This window comes from Grammomys surdaster, unplaced genomic scaffold (genome assembly GCF_004785775.1).
Source record: "Grammomys surdaster isolate TR1022 unplaced genomic scaffold, NIH_TR_1.0 125996, whole genome shotgun sequence".
NCBI lineage: Eukaryota > Metazoa > Chordata > Mammalia > Rodentia > Muridae > Grammomys > Grammomys surdaster.
The window spans coordinates 1,494,785-1,516,381 of NW_021620812.1; the positions used below are offsets into that span (position 1 = coordinate 1,494,785).

The 21,597-nt window shown below is 37.9% G+C and overlaps 1 protein-coding gene across 2 annotated transcripts in view; it reads left to right on the forward strand.

Moving 5' to 3' along the window:
- Adgrl4 (adhesion G protein-coupled receptor L4) overlaps nucleotides 1–21,597 on the forward strand; it is a 101,958-nt gene that overhangs the window by 37,640 nt on the left and 42,721 nt on the right. Inside the window, exons 3-5 of one of the 2 annotated variants that reach the window (XM_028754299.1) lie at nucleotides 17,103–17,252; nucleotides 19,985–20,134; nucleotides 20,507–20,577. In XM_028754299.1, coding sequence (XP_028610132.1) covers nucleotides 17,103–17,252; nucleotides 19,985–20,134; nucleotides 20,507–20,577 — 371 coding nt within the window. The remainder of the gene's footprint in view (nucleotides 1–17,102; nucleotides 17,253–19,984; nucleotides 20,135–20,506; nucleotides 20,578–21,597) is intronic. The other variant, XM_028754301.1, reaches the window with a different exon arrangement.

Below are 21,597 nucleotides of genomic sequence, written 5' to 3' on the forward strand. Positions count from 1 at the left end.
ATGGAGTACTGCTGTAACATAAAAAAACATTTGCTGGGAACCAGACACAGATGCATGCCGGCCACAAAGTTGTGGGGAAAGTTTTATAATTTGAAAAATTAATCATAAAATAGAACCATTGCTGAATCAGGAAACAGAATTTCAAGGACGGAGGAGAACTTCGATTGCTAAGCATACTCCATTGTGAAACCAAATAGTCAACACTATTTTTCACATTTTCAAACAATAAAACTTGTTTTTTTCCTACCTGTTTCTTTTTATCTTTGATGAATGCATATCAACGTACTAGTATTGAATATATACCATAATTAAATCTTACAGTCTCACTGTAGGAATAAAGCCAACTATCTTTCATTTTCTCTCTCTTAATTAATCTTTCTCATGCTTTTGGATTTTATCCTCTTTCTCATATTTGTAATTTTCATTTGTGCTAACTATATAATAGAATACCAATGAATCAATACAATCAATTAATTAGACTTTTTAATTGGATATTTTATGTATTTATATTTCAGATGCCATCGCCTTTCCCCATTTCCCCTCCCTAGAAACCCCCTATCCCATTCCCCCTCCTCCTGTTTGCTTTTATATCATTTTAATTACAAATAAGTATTAAGGACAGTTCTAGGTTGAGGAACTAGCAATACAATAGATGCAAATAGTCAAGGAACAAGCAAGACAATAAACACAAATAGTCAAAGAACAAGCAGGGCAATAAACAACTACCTCAAAACTTGTAACTCTCAAATCAGTGCCACAGTGAGTAGTCACTCTTGAATGTAAACATTCATACAGACATCAAGTGCAGTCATAATGCTCCATTGCATACAATGGGACTGATAGCCCAGGTCACATCACCTGGGTTAGATTTGATATCCCAGTTGTGAGTTAAAAATGATTGTGGAGTTTCTCCTACCATGACTCAGCAGCTTGCCTGGTTTATAGCCTGTTCCATTGGGGCAGCCCCTGTAGTGTGCCTGGTACTATCTGAGGATACTTACTAAGTCTTAGTTCTTCAGATCAACCTACTGGAGCCATTGTTGCAGATGAAGAAAGTCTGGAGAAGTTGCAAAGCATTGCATTTGCTCCTGGTGCATCATCTATCAGCCAGAAATCCACACATGTATGTTGTTTAACTATTTGATCATGTTTGTCTGAGTTGCCAGCAATATCAAAACAAAATAATTATTTCCATGTTGAGCATTTCTCTTAGCAAGATGTATATTTGAAGGAAATCTTACCAAACATTTTCTAGTGTCAACATAGATCAGGGTTTAGATTTTAAAGCTTTCTCTGACAGACTAATGCTGTGTCCTGAGACGCACAAGGTCTCCTTTATGTGTTCACATACTGTCCTATGGAAAACGGGGCAATGTTATTGAAGAGATTTCTTTTCCTATTTAAACAACAGTTTGGCCTAGAACTTAAGTGCTCGATTGGTATCAGCTATTTGGTCTCATGAGTGAGAGGAGAGGACTGACTTGGTAACATTCAATATGCATGGTCCCTGGCTGCTGTAAGCTTTGGGTATTTAGGAAACTCTATTTAAAAGAAGACTCTAATCACATTTGCTTTTTTTAAACATTTGTGTTGCTTGCTACCAAGATGTTTATTTGGGATGTATGCATTAAGTGTTACTGTTTTAACACTTAATGGTTCTGGTGTCCCATGGACATCAGAGCAACTCAACTGTTAACATGTTGCTCTCTAATCTTTACTTTCTGTTAGCCTTTAAGTTTCGCCTGGGATCCATAAGCCTGCACAAGGAGGCAATGCTCCAAACACTTCTTCTTCCAGCATAGGTAACGTTGAATGATTAGCCAAATTTCTGTTATCATTGTATAATTTTATATAAACAATAGTTTTATAGGGTCATATTAAGGACAATTTTCTTTAATAAAATTTTAAGCTATATAACATTTTAGCCTTTGCATTTAAAACATTGAAAAATAAACATGTGTATCAAACAAGAAATCTGGATTTGATAACCATAAGCATCAGGTAGATTTCTATTTTGTGATTTAATTTCTTATTTTTAGAGATCAATTTTAATTTTATCTATTTGTTTTCCTTTGTTCTAAGAAGGGTCTCGCTATGTAATCCTGGCTTGCCTGAAACTAAACTAATATGTTGACCAAGATTTCCTTGCTCTCACAGGAATCTGCCTGCTTTGCCTCATGAGTGTTTAGATAATTAAATGCTGGAAATATTTTAGTTTCACCATTTTTTTCTTGTTTTCCATGTCTAGTAATCTCTGTATCACTTAAAACTGAAAGTAACTCTTCAGAAACTTAAAGACACAGCATTAACTCTGTAGGGGACTTAAAAAAACAGACACAACATGGAGCTGAAGACTTGGGGGAAAATACAGAAAAAACAGCAGGTTGTAAAGAAACAAGAAGTTGATCTCAACTCAAAGACATCAGGAGAGCCAGCAAGCTACTTTCTAACCATGTAGCATTTCTCTATGATCCCTACTGTGGGCCCTTTAACCAGAACCCCAGAAACACTCATTTGCAGTAAGTCAGTACCCAAAGAATCAATATGCATAGCTAATGCTATTGCAGCCATCTTTTAGCAAGCATTTCAAAGGAAGGACCTTGATTCCATAATAGAAAACATCACAGAACGGGAAAACACTATTGTACTTGATGAGTTTAACAGTATCTCAACTAATAAATTGGCTGTCATCCTTGTCCTGCATAAAGATAAGGAGACAGGGACACGAAGATGCCCTTTTTAGCTTGCCAACTTGCAATTACTTCATGACAGAGCACAGTTTTGCCTTGATTGATGAAGAGCTGTAGGAAGAAAGAGCTTAAGTGGACGGATTTTATTAGGTTTTGAAATGACATCTCTAACACTAGTGCTAAGGGAAAAATAAACATAAAAACATCTTAAGAACACAGACCCACAGACTGCTTTCCACGTCCTTGTTTTGCCTTGCTTTGCCATTACAAATGGAGAACAACTAAGACTCCCGTGCAGCCTTTCCTGCTTTGCACTTTGATCCAAAATAGCATGTGGCATGAGAATAAGATGCCTTTATGACCAACGGATTGTCATAAAATGCTGCTGTTGAACATTAAAACATGCAGTAACCTCACACTCTGAGATAGAAGAGCACTGGACTGTGATAAAAAAAAATGTACATTTTACAGTTCTATCATAATCACTCAGATCCTCGACAATCCTTTCCGAGTTGTACGATGTTTCTGAGTCAGTCTCCTTCGCTCTTAAGCATTCATATCTCAAGGTATCGGATCAGTTTTACCACCCCATGTTGGGTCAGATCACTGGTCCAGAAAATAAGGCCCCATGCCTTTTGCCAGGGTCTGAGGTATTAGTTGAATCATCTCCATGCAGCTGGGTCTCCCTTGCCAGAGTTTCAGGCTGCAAAACTGCTGGAGGAAAACAATTTCCATCTGACCCTTGAGGCAATTATTTTCAGGCCTGGAAACCTGAAATTTGTCCACACTCAGGACCGCTCTCTATTTAAATAGCTATAAATTACTAAAGCCGTGTTTGAAAAGTAACAATTTTGAAATCAATGAAGTCTTCTAAAATGGAAGAAATGTGCATAGTCTTGAAAGCAAAGCAGAGCTCCTTTACGTGTTCTAATTTCTTCTTGGAGCTTGTTTTATGTAAAAAAAATATTTTTATCTAATTTTAAGAAAAATAATATAAAACTGCATAAGACTGATACTTTGAGACCAGCCAGACAAAGAATAAAAGAATATTTTACACTTTGAGGATAAAGCATGCATGTCTTAAAATACAAACAAATGTTATACTTCACCTTGCTAGCATGCAAATAAGAAATTCAAGATGCAAAACTCATCGACATATTCCAAGGGTTGTTTTAAAATAGACAAATCCAATGAGCTAATTCTGTCTATAGAGATTCCAAAGGCAGAGAATGACAATCTTGATTGTAGCCTAGCTTGACAATGCTTACATCTCAGTATTTCTCCTGAGCTTCTTCCAAAATTTGGTGGTGTCCTGTCAAGTAACAAAGTCAATAAAGCCTGTTTGAGACAAAGGCGAGAGAAAGTGTGGGGGCTTGCTGAACAGAACGACCCCTATCTGCCCTGTGGTGAAACATTTGATGGACTGATACTTCTAAAGGAACTCACACTGACATAAATGGGTTTGCTGATATTAGGCACCTGAAATACTCAGATCTCCAAGAAAGAAAACTCAACACTATGGTTCTCTTATCATACTAGAGATTGCTCTGTATCCATGACATGGCCACCATGTACACATTTCTGACAAACAGATATTTTATGGCCTTTTCACTTGAGAATCTCAGTTCCAAACAGAATAAATTTACTAAACATTTGTCAACTTCCAACAGCAAAACAAAAAGAGATTTTATAGTAACATAGATCACATATAACTTTTCTAAACTTTTCTGACCATTTTTCTAAAGCTGATTGGCAACTTCATTTTATTCTATCCAGGGTTTAGTATTTTATTAATTGTGTGCAGCCATGGAATTTAAATATAGTGTCACTGTTGTTATTGCTTCATTTTATGGATAGGGAGATCATTGTTGGGTGGAATTTATTTTAGGCATAAGTTAATCTAATATTCCAACTGCTGACACAGATGGAAAAGAATCACTGAATTCTAATTTCTGTATTATTTTTCTTTGAAAACAGATACGTTTCTACCTACTTCTGTATAGTTAAAAAACAAAATACATGAATGACATTGCACTATCATTCCGAGGATGCTTAGGTATCTGTTGGAAGTAGCTAAAGAAACAGATACATGAAAATGACCTTGGGCTAGGACAGGGAAGTCAGCTCAGATAGTTTGGTCATCGTGATAAGCCCTTAGAAACAGTGATCATGGGAGTGTTCACATAATTGAGTTTAAAGCCTTGCTTTTTCTCTGACTGTTTGTGTTTATTGTCTTTCTTGTTCCTTGACTATTTGCATTTATCGTATTGCTAGACCCTCAACCTAGAACTGACCTTAATACATTCATGCAATCAAAATGGTATAAAAGCATAAAGGAGGAAGGGGTATGGGGTAGGGAGTTCTATGGAGGGGAAATGGGGAAAGGGGATGGCTGTGTGTATTGCAAATAAATAAAATATCCAATGAAATATAGAAAAAAGAAACAGATACTTTCCTGTTTGTTTGGAGAAGACAGGATAAGAGAGAAATAGAGATGTCATCAGAGTGGACACAGAGAAGGCTGGTAAAAACATGGCGTGTCAGGAGAACAAGAACAAGGCACGGTGGCCACCATATTTGAAGAGGAATATAATATATTACAATTTGTCATGCTTAATTCTAGAAAACATTGAGTATGGAAGTAAATTTGCACATATAAATTTTGCAGAGATTAAAGTTATATATATATATGCAGTTAGTCATTATGGGAATGTGAAAAAATATGAAACATTATCCAAGGCAGCCAAGATTAAAAATAATGATTAAAATAATATATCTGGTTTCTTTATATTCAGTCTATATAAAACACCCAGTTTGCCTTGCTGTCTTCATGGTCTAAGGCAGAGGATAATTTTGATAATTTTGTTAAGTGGTCAAACCTTTATAAGTACTGTTCACAAATCATGATGTTTTTATATACTTATGATATGTTTCAAAGTCTTATAACTATCAGGAAACTAAATGCTTTAATTTTTCTGATAGTCAGCTGATAATTTCAAATTATAAATATTATTCACAACACTTATCATGGAGATACTTATGATATCTTGGCTTCTACTAAAATACTAAGTCTTCTTTAAAACATGTCATGGTTTAAAGAAATCATTCTACAAGGTGATTCTTCATAAACGAATGCTACATTCACATTTAGATGAAACAGTCTGCATAAAAAAAAAAGTCCGTAAGTGTCATTTAAGAAAGATGTGAGTGATCCCTTCAATCAATCAAGAAATCATCAATTAATTAGCAATAGGGTGCGTCTCTAGTTTTCAGAATGTTTCACCTATTAAACTATATCTAAAGTCAGCCAATATTCTTTGAAATGTTTCATTCAATAGATGTACATTCATAAAAGTAAGAAACAGATTTGGATTTTAGGATGGGATATACTGTTCTCCTGAATACATATACACACACACACACAAAGAACAGCATATTCTATGTTAATATCCTGACCTGACCAGTGACCAATGTAAAATTAGTCCACAGGTCCTACCGTGTCCAGAGTATTTAGTACAACCCATCTCTGTATGGCTTTCATTAACATACTAATTAACACCTGTAAGAAGTTCTATCTTTCCTCAGTGAGCAGTGTCTCCTTCTTTCTGTGATTACAATTAACAATGGTTAACAACTGCATGGAGACAGTAAACGGAAACCTTGACAGATGTGTGACTCGTAAGGTCCAAACTGAGCAGGAGCCTGGGTTATTTGATGAACTGTCTCATCATCCACCTTCAGACGGGCATTATCTCCATGGAGAGCATCTGTGCAGTGTGCCCTGTCTATCTATCAGTCACTAGCCATCTCAGTCAATGATAGAGGGCCATCTTAGATCTTGTGTTCAAGAATCACTTATCTTACTTCATAGTGAGTTCCAAAACACAAAGCAGCAACGCGAGATACTCAAGGAAAAGCTACAGAGTGCATTCTTTAAGTGGAAAGGAGAAAAATTACAGGTTTAGGAAGAAAACGTAATCACACATGTTCATAAAATATTTTTATTGTGAAGTTGCCAAGAGCTATTGAATAATAAAATATTCTGACAGAGACAATATCTTCATAACTTCTACTGCAGAATATTGTTGTAGCTGCCTTCTTTTATTACCGTGATTTTTCGTTCACATCTCACTGTGTCTAATGTTTAGGTTAAGTTTTCTCATTGTAGTGTACATACAAAACAAAGCACAGCATCTAGCGTACTTACTACAGTTTCAGGTGTCCAGCAAGGGCATCAGCAGAAGCAGACATCCTGTAGATAAGGAGATATAGATGAATTTTCTGTTTATAATCACATGGGCATTATCTCTGTAAGATTCACATGTAGGATTTGTTACCTATGACTTGTACCACACTGTTTAGCCTTTATGTGAGGGTCTGTCTCTGAAATGGTTTGAATTTCCTTACATTGCCCTCTTTAATGTTTCCTCTCAAACTTCATATTTGATTTGCTGTGTGCACCCTGTATCTTTGTAAGTGTCTTTCAGCAAGATGAAATGTTTTTAGATGATTTGGGAATGACAGAGAATCATTTTATCTCAGTAACTCACACAGACTACTCTACTCTCTCCAAACTGCAGACTCTGAAGCTCCTCTGCAGCGGCCCTTTGTAAACCATCAAGGTTTTCACATTGCGAGCTTGTAAGACCTTTCTATTGACAATTTGATTCCTCCGTTGCATATGTATCACTTCAATGATTAGAAACAAAAGTCAATAAAATGAGTTTCACAGAAGCGACTCCATAACCATCATTTGAGTCCCAGGGAGATTATGAGAATATTTCTCATCTTTTCAATCACAGTTGATGGGTACGAGGGAATGAAAACATTTCAGAATCATTGATTGATAATCTGAAAGAAATGTGTCAGAATTTTGTTCCATCCTTGCATCCAATGAGCAAGAGAAATGGTTTCTAGTGTGTAGAAAAATAGAACTGTTTTCCCATCCACTCCCCTCTTCTACTTGCATTCAGTGTGCTTGTTTTTATAATATGTGTGCACTAATAGTTCTGACAAAGAGAAGAACAAAAATGATAGTAGCAGAAAATGGGAGTGTGTTCTTAAGTGCTACATTTTCCTTTTTAAAAAAAAAAGTAATTGCAAAAACAGCCTCGGAGAAGGTTTTGTACATGCATTATCTGTCTTCGCCTCCCCCAGCCCCGGCTTCTGCAGACCACTCAAAAGCAGATCCATAGTCAAAGGCATTATTTTTCTTTTCAAAAATATCTTGGAATAATAGTTGTTGTTTTGAGCAGTTTAAAAATCACATTTCCATTAAAGAAACTCAAAACCACAAACATCTAGTACATTTTATTCTCACATAAATCTGCTTTGTTTACCTTGCAAATTGTAACTTTTTTCACTGGATGCTTTTGACTTCCCCTTTAGTAAATTGGACTTATGGAAACCCATGGTCAAGGAGATGTTAGCCTACACTAATGCTTCATGTCAGCAGTGAGGAGGAGGAAGGCATTGCCTTCAATATCGGATGACGGTCCCATGTGTCTTGTCAATCAATTATCTTGCAGGTGGAAGTGTGTATGCATAGATGATTGGATTATATATGCATTGTATTGAATTATTTCATTCCCTGAAATAGTGAGAGGTCAAAGACATCCCCAGGTGGGAGAAAGAATATGTTTATATTGTTCCTCTCCTTACCCTGTCTTGCATAAAGCAGGATCTTGGCATCAGTTGTAATGTGCACACAGTAAGTACATCAGTTATAATGTGCACACAGTAAGGACATCAGCTGTAATGTGCACACAGTAAGGACTTCAGTTATGATATGTACAGGTCACTTGACTCTTCAGTAACTGATTGAAGCTTTCTGTTTTCCCTGAAGTTCCCCTTTCTTCCCTTTGGCTGACATGTCCTCCCCTCTTACCTCTTTACCTATATGTGTAGCTGGATGAGCACCACAAGAATGCAATCCATGGAATGTACAAATTGAGGTATCTGAGCGATGACGTTTTTACTAAGTTCCAAGTTCGTAAGTTTCTAAGTTGCAAGTTTTCTAAATTGTAAGGAATTTTCCAGTACCTCTTGGGGACCCGGGGGGATGAACGGAGCAGCTGCATGAAGTTAAAGGGGACAGATAATAATGCCTTTTGTATTACTCCAACCTTGACACACAGGGCCTGTTTCATGCAGAATCGCATAATGGTTATGTTCATTTTAGTGTTCCACTTTACAAAGGAATACTAGCAGTCGTGACCAGAGGTAAGACAGGTCCAAGAGGAAAGCTATCATTCAAATTCTGTGCCTTTCAAGTTGTTACAATCGATTTTGAGCCTAGTCAATAGTATCTCAATTTTAAAGTCTTTTTCCTTATCTTTGGTGATTACTTTTGAAAATAGAATACAAACTAAAACTTAGTATTTCAGAGTATCCATGACCTATAAAACAGTACAATTCAGTTTTATTACCAATGGATCCATTGTAGTCTTGTGGTTTGTCGCCTCAAATCTGCCATCAGTAAGATTCTCGAGACCCTTGGACTTAGAGATTTAGAAGCTTGTTACTTGTGCCTTATTTAGAAACATTATTTATGTTTTATTTATCATTATTTGTCAACAATGAAAAACCACTATCTTTGAAGTCAGACATCAAAACTATGTCCACCTGATTCTGCCTCTATGCAGGCCTCATTTTATCTATTCCAGTGGACTTCCTTAGTAAACCAAGGAGATGGCAGCAGCAAACATTTTCTTATCACAATTGAATAATTAAAATGTCCCAGTCAAGAAATAGGACATGAAACACGTTAATTTCCAGCGTTTGAATTGCTGATATAAATCATGTCAATGTTATAACCCAATGACAAATAAATGATTGACTAACCAATAACAACAGGAATATAGTGTCCAAGATACAGCAGGAAAGGATATTTCAGACAAAGTCATCTGGCTTTTGCTCCTGTGGTTATTGATAAGCTGGACTGAACCAGGTAAAACCCCAGTGATCTTTGCAGTTACTGTTGAAAACAAAACAAAACAAAACAAATGGAGGGTTCCTTGTACTCTCCCTTCACGACTTAGCCTGTCTTCTGGGCCTTTGCACTTAGTTGATTAAAAAGAGAATAGTCTCCAAGCACCAACAAATTCATAATGACTAGCAAGCAGTATATGCCCACAGCTGCATCCACTGGAACTGAGGGAATAGATGGAGAGAAAGAGGGTCCTTGCAGAGAAAAGTACAGAGGGAACAGTGGGGTTCCACCTCTTCTGGAATCTGACAACTTCAGAAAGGAAAAAAGAAAGGCTTCAGCTCTCCCCCAGAGACCTGAAAATTATAGCTGTGTGGTTACTATCCAATTGGCGACATCCCTGTCTATCTGAATAGCCTCGATTCATCGGAGCACCCCAATCTTTCCATTGTAAGGTAAGTCTGCTCTCTCACTTTGTAAAAGAGCCACACCTCTCCTTCTCCTACTTTTCTGCAAGTTAATAAAAAGGAAGTCATTTCTGCTCTTTCCTCCACAGCCAGCTGAAGCGTCCAGCTAATCTCTAAAACACACTGATATCTTAAATGTTACGTCACCATGACTAAAAAGTAAAAATGTGAATTACACATCATCACACACAATGTTCAAGTCATATTTATTCTACTTTGACCCCATACACGTATACTGGGGATGGGGTAGGTCAGTGACTTCAAGTTTGAAGTAGTTCTGAAGTGTAATGTGCCTCTTCCTTTGCTCTGCTTTGGCCCCATCCTCAAGCAGCTACAGATAGGTTCTACATGCTTGTATACTCAAATTCAGTCGTAATTTTCTACTCCGTAGGATCTGCTGAAGGCCATCTTTGACCTAGTTCCAAATGCTTAACAAATATTTGCCAAGTCTTGGTGCCACCTCCTCATACTTCATATTCAATAATATGATTTTTCTTAGTTTTTGCTACCAGATATTTATGAAAACTCTTTTCCTTGGTTGAGTGTATTGTCAAGATGACTTTTCTTTATCCAAACCCATAATTACAGTGTAATATCTGGTCCAGCTTACTTTCTCTTTGAAATCTCTACAAATAACATAAATCCTGATATTCAGAACTTGACCTAAGGAAGCCATATCCTTTGTCTGCATTGTAGCTCAGTAATAACACTGTTTACTAAAGACCTTAAACAGCAGATAATCTGGTGATCCGGGTGTTTGTCACATTTTTCCCAACAGCCATGGATACTTTTGTTGGGGACCATGTGTGCCTTTCTTTGATGGACTGATGTGTATCATTGAAGGAATGCTAGGTATTTCTCCCTAATAGCTTTTAAATTCTAAAATCTTCTCCAATTTAGCTGTATTATAAAAGATTTTAAGGAATATCAGTACGAATATTTATATATAAATATAATGAATTAATGTAGAGGTAAATTCAACTTAGGGTTACTGCAAGTAACTGGAAGTTGATGGAGTATTACAAAACAAAAGAAATATGTTTTAAATATGCAGTCATGTTAGATAGATAGATAGATAGATAGATAGATAGATAGATAGATAGATAGATAGATGGATGCAGATATATGTATTATATGTATGTATGTTTACCTGTATTTGGACATATGACCATGTGAGTATGTGAGTGCAGGTACCCATAGTGTCAGATTCCTCTGGAACTAGAGAAACAGATGGCTGTGAGCAGTCTAACATAAGTTCTAGGGACAGATCTGAGACCCTCCTCAAGACAGTATGCTCCCTTAACCACTAAGCCAAGTACAACCTCAAGAAACAGCTTTTGTTTGTCTACAGTCTATCCATCTAAAGGAAACTTGTCTTCAAAGGTTAATTATTATAAAGCTAGACACTGCGAAGTTTAAGGGTATTTAAATAATTCATATTTATATATTAGTTCTAAAAAATAATTTACCTATCCACTATCTGGAGGTTACTTTCAGGTAAATGATGTTTTATTGAATGAGATTTGAGTAGGAACTTCAGGGAGTTTGCCTATATTATATATCCAGTTTGTGAGACTCAGACATAGCAAGTATGTTTAATTTCCTAGTTCTTGATAAGAAAGCTATGAGGTCAAATGTCAAAAACTATGCTTAAAGAACAATACACATTTTAGTATCAACATTTTGATATTAATATGTTGTGCAATATTAATAAAGGCAAGTTGAAATTAAATAGCACATTGATGTGTTAACTTTTTTTTAGAAACAACTCATTTAGGCAATATTGTGTTGCTAAATTGCTTAGATCTGATACTTCAGATCTAGACAACCCTTTCCCTGTGCATCTCTGCATATTATTTTTGTAGCGGTAGCCCACATGGGATTCTAGCCTCATCATTTTCTATATCACCAATAACTGATCTAAAAACACAATTTATTTTATAGTTTAATATAAACTTCCCCCAATATTCGGTGACAGGATTCAAATTTAGAGATATAAATGAAAACTTTTATTTTAATAAAAACTCAATTATCTGCTTGTGTGGGAAGTTAACTTCAGAATGTGAACTCTGACAGGAAGGCACAGATCCTGACTGTTTGATTAATTTTTACTGATTTCCCAATATAGACATTCACATCTGGGACCTGGAAGACTCCATAAATATTTCAGTAACAAAATGATTGACTCAAACCCAACATGGGAGAAATATTTTCCTTTAACCTAATTTAGACGCTTTGAGTGCGATTTATGGTATAACCTCAGTTAATTTTCATGAAGTAGTTTAACTTATGTTGTATGTAGACATGTGTGTATGCATGCATGTATGTCTGTGCATCTGTGTGTGCTTATCTGTGTGTATATGCACGTGTAAGTGCACATGTGTGTGCATTTGCATGTGTGTGTGTGTATGTGTGTGTACATGTGTGCGTACATGTCTTAATTCTATTATGTGGGTACAGAGATGTATATATTGCTGCTTTCTGGGAATGTATATATTTACATAATAATAGATAATAGCTAGATAAATGTAAGCCAGCAAAGCTTGCTTGTCATGCTCAGACACAGTGAAAGGTTCTTTACACGCAGGCGCTTCAGACAAAGAGAGAAGTGCAGTCATAATCTTATTCACAGAAAGCAAATTTCCCACCTGAAACTTAACTGGGTGCAACATTTGAATCTTATCCCGTGCTACTATGTGGAGGATAAACCTCTGCCAGAGTGTGAAGGCTCTAAAACAATGCTATTCTTCTCAAAAGAATTGCTCTATCCCATATTCCAGTTGTCAATCTTCTTAGACTTCCATATAACATGTTTTACTATGAGGAGTGAGTTACTGATTACGTACCTCAGGAAACATTAGTAGAGCTACTCCAGTAAGTTATTGGGAGAGACTGACAGGTAATATTGTGATTAAAGACAATTTTAATTGTAGTCTCAGTTTTCTAGATTCTTCAGTCTCCAGAAAGCTTCTCTTGTCACATCAGATCAGATTTATTCAATTCAGAGGAGACTCTATTTCACAAACAGAGAAAACAGACACACACACACAAGTAGCACGGTCTTCAACATTGTAAGAAGAGTGATCATTGTCATTTAGAACTCTTTCTCCCAATCTTCATTTCTGCTACAGAATGGTAGAGAATGGCCCTAAGCCTTAGCTTAACTCCCTTGTAGATCTTTTAAGTAGTTTGCAAACACAATAACTGTATCAAAACCCAATTCTCAGTCCTGAGCCCTATTTTCTCACCGGTTTCGTATGATGGATTATTATTCAGTGAAAACCTCATTCTCTGGAAAAAATGTTATTTTTCCCAATTTTGCTGTCCATAAGGATTGTGCTTGTCTGAGAAGCTATTGTGCAACTCTGTCCATTCTCTCCGGTTCTGTAGTAATTTTCATTGTTCTCTTTGATAATCCTCAGGGGGTTCCTACAGAGCCATAAATCTATTCCCTCTTAGTATTATTGTCACATGTGCTTCTGATGGGCAATTCAGCTAAATCTTAAATGTGACATACATAGCAATTATAGTCATTAAATAATCAATTAAAAGAAAATGAAGTTTCCTATTCAGAACAAGAAGTGAGCCAAGAAGTCTTTACCTTTAGTGTGTATTTAAGAGCAGTTCCTCACACATAACGTAATTGTTTCAGGCAGGTGTGGGTGAGAGCGCTGTGTGTTATATTCATCCCTTTGGAATCACAGTAAAACAGGATGTCAGGTACCCAGCTCCCAAGACTAGCTGAAAACCAGCATGGCGAGGTGGGGAAACTTAAGCACCCAGAAGTCAAAGTGGCTGGAGGCTGCAGAGTAGAGATTATCATTTCTCCTTTACCCTCTCTCTGCGTCACCCTTACTACCCGTGTGTTTTTATTTCCTACTTATCTTGAATTTTCCATGTAACTGTAGGGGTTTTTGTTCTCTTGGAGTTGAAAATGCCAAAACTGAATCCCATCTTTGTACATAATTTATCATAATCAAACATTTTGCCTTCTACTTTATGTACACAACATTAGAAAACTACATCCTTAACAAGTATTGTCAACTACTCATGTTCAAAGTCATTGAATAATCACACTTTGAAAGAAGATTATCGCAAAACATGATGTTGGGTTTACTAGTCATAGATATGGAAAACGGTATGTTCTTTTAAATAAGAATTAGTAAATAACCTGAAATTGTGAAGGTTGTGCTTCCTTTTGAGTAATATTGAACTTTTAGTACAAAATCAAGGGCTGTTAGTAGCAAGAAAATAGGGCCAGTCATTAAAACTTCGCAGTCAGCCTTAGCCAGACATAGCTGAAATTTAGCTTTCATTAGAATGGAGGCCATCATTTTTTACCTCTTAGACAACTTTGTCAATTACAAAGACATGACATCCTATGGATTCTTTCCTCTACATCCTTGAGCAAACATATACTCAGGGCTCCCGCAACGAGGAGCTCAGTAAACAGGAACAGAACCACTGATTTGATTTTCTAGTTTTACAATGAAGTATCAGGTGTAGCCTTGGTGCCCTACTACCTTCACGTGGGTTCCCTCCTTGTGATGTACAGCTCTTCTGCATTGTGTATTCGCTTACTGTGTTACAGGTACAGTGTAAGAAGGTTAGGATATGAACGTAGCCCCTGCCATTCTTGTAACTCTAGAAAAGTAGAAACAATGTAGATGTATTAGGCTCAAGTCGTTTCCTATGGGGCATGTGGACTGTGCCATCAGACAGAATTGTTAAGGTTGAGCAGGCCTAGACTCAGGGGAATCTCAGAATTGAGAATGACGGGCATGGGTGAGGCCAGCTCCCTACGTAGCTCTACTTGTTCTAGAACACGTAACCATGACACCCAACTAAGAGCACCATGACAATCTGTCATGTAGGAACAATACCGGAAGTCCTTCCCAAATAGAGCATCCTTAACATCTCGCACTGAGCCAATGGGAAGCATTTACCCCTGGATCCCACCCTACTCCTAAAATGTTTATAAAGGAATGAAGTGCACAGGTGATTTCACCAAGAAGAATCGTCTGAGAGTGGCTGTTTTACTGAGATGTAACACTCTGGGAAAGAGTTTTCTCTCCTGACTCATTCATTGTTGGACCTTGGATCCATCCAGCAGGCCAGGCTTGTGCCTCTGCTGCTGGCCACTTGTCTAGAGGTTCTTACTGTGGTTCTCAGCTGCTTGCTGCTGTTCACTGCAGCTGCTATTGCGGCTGGCATTGGCGATGCAGATAGCAGGAGAGAACCTGGCTACCTGCCCTTCAAGAGCTTCTCTTCAGAGAGCTGTAACACTTTGGCCGATGCAGCCAAACCAGAGACCCAAGGAACTTTTTGTTCTTGCCAGACCAGCGAGTCCTCTGATTTGTCTGTTCTAATTCTTCAAAGAACAACACCTGGAGACCCCTATCATAGACTGGGTTCTGCCTTCTCTGAACAATTGTAACACCCCAAGCAGCGAGGCAGCCAGGCAGCCAGACAATTTGGGCTTCATAAGAGATTGCAGGCAAAGTTAGCATGAATCTCGTTGCAAGATGGAAACCATATTTATTTTATCCACGGCTGCTTCAGCCCATTCCGAGAAAGGACGTTTCTAAACCATCTTAGGTAGAAAACAGACATAGAGTGAGGTCCTGAGGACAGTAGTTCTTCTAACTGCTCAGACATTCTACATGGACCAGCACTTACCATTACTGCGTTATCTTGAGCACTTCCCCCTGGAGAGCACAGAATGTCAAACTTAGTACCCACACTTTTTACACTTTTTAAAGGACATTTACATTTTTACTATTATATACCAAGTACAAACTATAATAAGGCTTCGATATGACATTTTTTCTGAATGTATGCAATTTATTTTTTATCATATTCAACTCCATTATATTTTCTTTTGTTTTTGTTTTTTGGGAACTCCATGTGTGAGCACTGACTGTATTAATATCCCTTGTCCCTTTGATACTCTTCTTTAGTCTCCTCCCTGACTCTCCCCCAAATTCAATTTTAGTTCATTTCCTGCCACATACGTGTAATAATAATAATACATATGTGATTGCATTTATATGTTTGTTATGTATCATATGTAACAATTGTGTGCATGTGATTGTCAGAGACGTAAGAACAGGATGTCGGCTACTGGCAAGTGTCCTCTACACATTACGGAGATACTGCATCCACAAAATCTCAACAGTATGAAAGCCAGAACAAGACATACATGATGATGTCACCAGTCGAGACATCAAGGTAGATGAGGAAAAATAAAAAGCCACACATCCGATGGCCACTGAGAGGAGATAATCAAGTTTTCTTCAGGAATGAGCGCTCACCAAGCAACCAGTCCTCGACATACACATATGAGCAACGCTGAATAGACTCACAGCCACCTTTTATTAAAATGTACACGTAAACCTATAAATCAGAGTTAAGTTTTAAAAGAATTAGTTTCAGAGAATAATTGACATCCTTTCATAAACTCTCGATGCTAAATATAACAAGTTCGTATGAACTTAATCTTGAATGCTAGTAACCCAGGGCACCACTACAACCTTTGTTACCGTTACTATAGCATTATATGGCCGTTTTATAGATTCAGGAACTGGCATGCCCTATTTTGTGATGAGATGGCAGCCATCTGAGAGAACAGCAGTGTGAGGCCTTTATGTAGAGCAAGGAACCCAGTGGCCATGGCGCTCATGAGCTCACAGAAGCTTGGCTTCCTGCTTAGGGTCTTCACAAGACCAGACTCATCGACATGCAATTAATAGAGGGAAGGCTCCTGGGGTCCAGCCCTCCCTTGGGAAGCTGCTAGCAGTTGAAGGCTAATGAGGGAAGGCGAGCCATTGTTCTCACTGGGGAACGGTTCCTCAGCGAGCTCCAGGGACAGCTCCACGCTTTCTTGTATTTGTTGGTGTGAAATCACAAATCACGTGTAATATTGTTATGTTGTTACGAGGAGGCGAACGAGTAAGAGAACAACGAGTAAGAGAACACTAACACTAACGTACGAAATTGCTTCTGAAACATTTGCAGACATAGACGAGTGCAGCGAGTCTTCCGTCTGCGGAGATCATGCTGTGTGTGAAAACCTGAACGGAGGGTTCAGCTGCTTCTGCAGGGAAGGTTATCAGACCTCCACGGGGAGGTCGCAGTTCACACCTAATGATGGCTCTTACTGCCAAGGTAACTTACAGCCTTCAATCTTAAACTACATAAAATATTTATGACATGTTTGTGGAATATCAATGAGACGCGTACACCCGGTGATAAACAAGCCAAGGTCAAAAAAGAAAAGGTCACAAAAGGAAGTCAGGAACAAAGCGACAAAACTGATAGCGGAGGGGGATGAGTATGGGAAGAAGGCGGGGAGTAGGATCAGGTGGGTGGATGAGGACTCAGGATGTGCTACGAGCATGTATGACATCATCAAAGAATAGGCTGTGGTGTTGCACAACGTCCTCTGGATATAGCATAGCTGTTGCATATACAAACTCAGCACCTATGGTTTTCTACACAAAATCACCACAAAACGAAGGTAGTTTAAAATTCCACCATGGATCACAGAGGGTCTCCAGGCCTATCCCCTGTCTGAGGAGCTATCAGTAGTTGACGGCTGCTGGAGGTGAGGAATGACTTTTCCTTAGGAGTACGACCCCTGTTAGGTTCCTCAAGTCTCAGTGGGAGAGCCCACACCTAGACAGGTATTACAGCACCAACTGAACACATAGGCTAAAATGTGTAAAAAAAGAAGGGTAGAGGGAGGGAGAGAGGAGAGACTGAGAGTTAGCGGGAGAAACATAAAGGAGGGTCTTGGTGAGAAATGGAGTGGAACGGATATGATCAAAGTATAAATCTCTAAATTTTTCTAAGAATAAATATTTCTTAAAAAAAGAAAAAAAAACAAGCCAGGCTAGAGGAGACTTAGGAAGAAGATGTGAACGTAAGGTAAAATCACCAAGTGTGTTTGCAAACCACAGTGCCGCAGGCTGGAGAGAGCTGAGTTTGCAGAGGGATGATGCTCTTACATTGCTTGCTGGTTGCTTTTAGATAATGTTCATGATAATGTTGCACATTTAAGGAAATCAGTTTCTTACAGAACAGACGGCTCTAACATGACAGAATACGGATACAGAAAGAATGTATTAGCTGCCCACCCATGGAATACTTTTTACCATTCATGACATTTAATGGGTCTGACATAGTCTTACTTAGGCTGCTTTCCCATCTGAGTGCAACACATGCTTCTAAAGCAGCACTGGGAGAGGGGGGCTCTTTGGTGACATTCATGGCCACATGCCTACAATCGCTGAACTTGGAAGACTCTGGCTGAAAGACAGTCATGAATTCAAGGGCTTCAGAGTAAACTCCAGATCAGCATTGTGACAAGCTTGTCTCAACACAAGAGTAAAAGACTCTTTGGCTTGAGCCTCACATTGCCCACCTGGTTGACTTTATCTTCACTCTTGCCTCGTTCTCTCTTCCTTCTATGCAGCTTGGAATGCACGGATTGGTGGTTCCTTCCATCCAAGGGTCAATAGTCTGTAGCTTTTGCCATTATTAATCAGTATAGGATTAATCTGTGTAGGATGATAGTTCCTGAACATACAAGTAAAGAAAAATGAGGAAGGGGCTACTCTAGAGGCTGTGCACTTGAATTTCTAGATCATACACACCATAGATGCTTAGACACCATCAGTAGAAAGATTTTCTAGCCTTTGACCCTGGTAAAGTTCTTTATAATTTAGTACCACCTGCTTTCTAGCTAATGTAAAGATCCTCAAGAACCGAGCACAAGGCTCTGTACTCAGTCTCTTTTCTGCACTTTGAGTTCCATATGTTCCTGTGCCTTCCTTATAGCTTTTAAATGAAAAATTGGGAACAGCTGAATTTAAGACAACAGCCTGATGACATTTTAAATTAGACTTTAATAGCCACCTTTCTTTTTATACTGGTAAATGGTGCCATGCCATTTCATTATTTTAATAATCAAATTGTAAATTAAAATTGCAGGTTCATTCATTAATCTAATAGTAAGTGATTCTAAGATGACATAATGGGGCTCAGCACACACACACACACACACACACCTAAGCCTTAATTTAAGGTAACGATCTGGACTATTCAGTTCGTTGGAATCATTCTCCAACCTGGCAGCATATTTATATTGTATCTATAACTTTAAGGCACGTTTCACTGCAGTGTGTAAAATTTTAAATTAAGAATATAAATGATGTGAGCCTAAAACCCCAGCACCTTTATTACAGTGTCAATATATAGCTACTGAGAATTTCTGACTTAATTCTGTGCAATTTATTACTTCATCCATACTCAACTATGATGATTGCATATTAGAATCATGGTCCAAATGTAATATGAACAAAGGTAATCAATCGTGATAAATCTTAAGAGAGCTGAATCACATAATGTGCTGGACCTTAGTTTTCAGTTAAATCACACCCAGACATGAAGCTTCAAAGAGAAAGTAGGCCCATCTTTATCCTCCAGATTCCTTTAAACTGAGTTATCATCGGTTCAGCCTAAGACTAGCAGGCAAATAATTTTAAGTGCACTTTGAAAAATGAATCTTTATTAAATTAGAACTAACTGTTACATCTTAGATGATGGAAATAGATTTACTGACTTTACTGATGAATCATGCTACTCAGAAAACAATTTGAGGGTGAGGCCCATGAATAACGTTTTCAATACTCTGTCAAAATGGATTGGCCAAATTAGAGTTAAGAAATGCATGCAGCCAGGCTTGTTCTCTCCTTTCCCAAATGATGGGATTTCCCCTGTGTTTCTTGGTGTGAAATCACTAACCACACGTAATAGTGTTTTGAGGAAGCAAACGAGTAAGAGAACAACGAGTAAGAGAACACTAACGTACGAAATTGCTTCCGATACGTTTCCAGACATAGACGAGTGCAGCGAGTCTTCCGTCTGCGGCGATCATGCTGTGTGTGAAAACCTGAACGGAGGGTTCAGCTGCTTCTGCAGGGAAGGTTATCAGACCTCCACGGGGAGGTCGCAGTTCACACCTAACGATGGCTCTTACTGCCAAGGTAACTTATAGCCTTCAATCTTAAACTACATAAAATATTTATGACATATTTGTGAAGAATCATTGAGCTACAGTCCCAACATCTATACCAGGACTAAGGCTGAAAAACTAAATTAAGAAAGGTATTGTTTCGCTTAGTGGAAGCGGAAGTGCCCTGTTTAATGTAGTTCACATTCATTCTTTCTTCCTTAAACTACTTTCTTCCATTCTCTGTGATACATTATATATTCTAGAACTCACATGGATTCGCAAATGTTAAAGGATGCATTTTCAATGTTTAAATGAACAAAATCATTCAAGCCAACACGATTAGCCTAGGAAAATCTGGTTTGTAGGCTCACTGTGGGATGTGTTTTCTTTTTCTTTTCTACAGAAAGCGTGATTTCAAATTGCCACTTGGAGCATGCCTGCATTGCGGCAAACATCAATAAAACTTTAAAAAGAGTAAGTAGACACTTCAAGTTGAAACGTATTTTATTTTGACATTTTGATCTCAAAAGTGCTACCAAAGTTCTACTGGAAAACATCAGCAGCTGAACATCGTGTAGAATTGAAACAGTTTGCACACAGCCACGGAAGGACGACTTACATTGCAGATAGAATTAATATGAAACTTGCAAAACACTGTAGAAGACTTTATCCTGTTTAATATATGCGATTTTTTTTTATTATTTGGTGTGTTGAAAAATTATTTTCAACATGAAAGGAAGTTGTTGAATGAAATGGTAAAAACACACATGGGCTCAGATCCAGTACCACATTCCAAGGAGATGTAGTTTAATGGAACTAGATTTTGTACTTCAAAGTGAACACTTCAAAGAGCAAATAAAATAGGACGTTCATAAACTTGTTGTTATGCGACTGAGACGGGAGAATCACGCTATGAGGAGCAAACTCGCAGCAAAGTCACTTCCCTTTCATCACAAGCTAAGGAAGGCTGTGGTGGAACACCATCGGGCTCAAGTTATTAAAACATAATTTCTTACTTTTGATATCAAAACTCATAAGAATTAATAAATTTAAATATTGAGATGAGTTTACTAAGATACATGCTGCAATAAGGAGGTTATTTTCAAATTTGTTTTTTCAATTATCCCCTCAAGTAAGCTCCACTTGTTTCTAAAGTATACTCAAAGCTTTCCCAGTTACTTGGGAATTATTTCTAAATAAATTGTTTTCATTGCTACATGTCATGATTTCAGTTTAAACTGATAATACGTTGTTCAGATAAGAGAAGAAAATTAACCTTTGTGCAAACTGGATAGATGTCTCATTCTGGATTTTAATGCATGTGGTCTTGTGTCTGCTGTGTATGCATGTATGTGTGTGCTCACATATGTGGCTGCCATGTGCATGTGGAGAACTGACAGTAATGCTGAATAACTTTCTCAATCACTTTTCACCTTAATTACTGAGACAGGCTCCCTCCCCCTCCCCCTCCCTCCCTCTCCTTCTCCTCTCCCC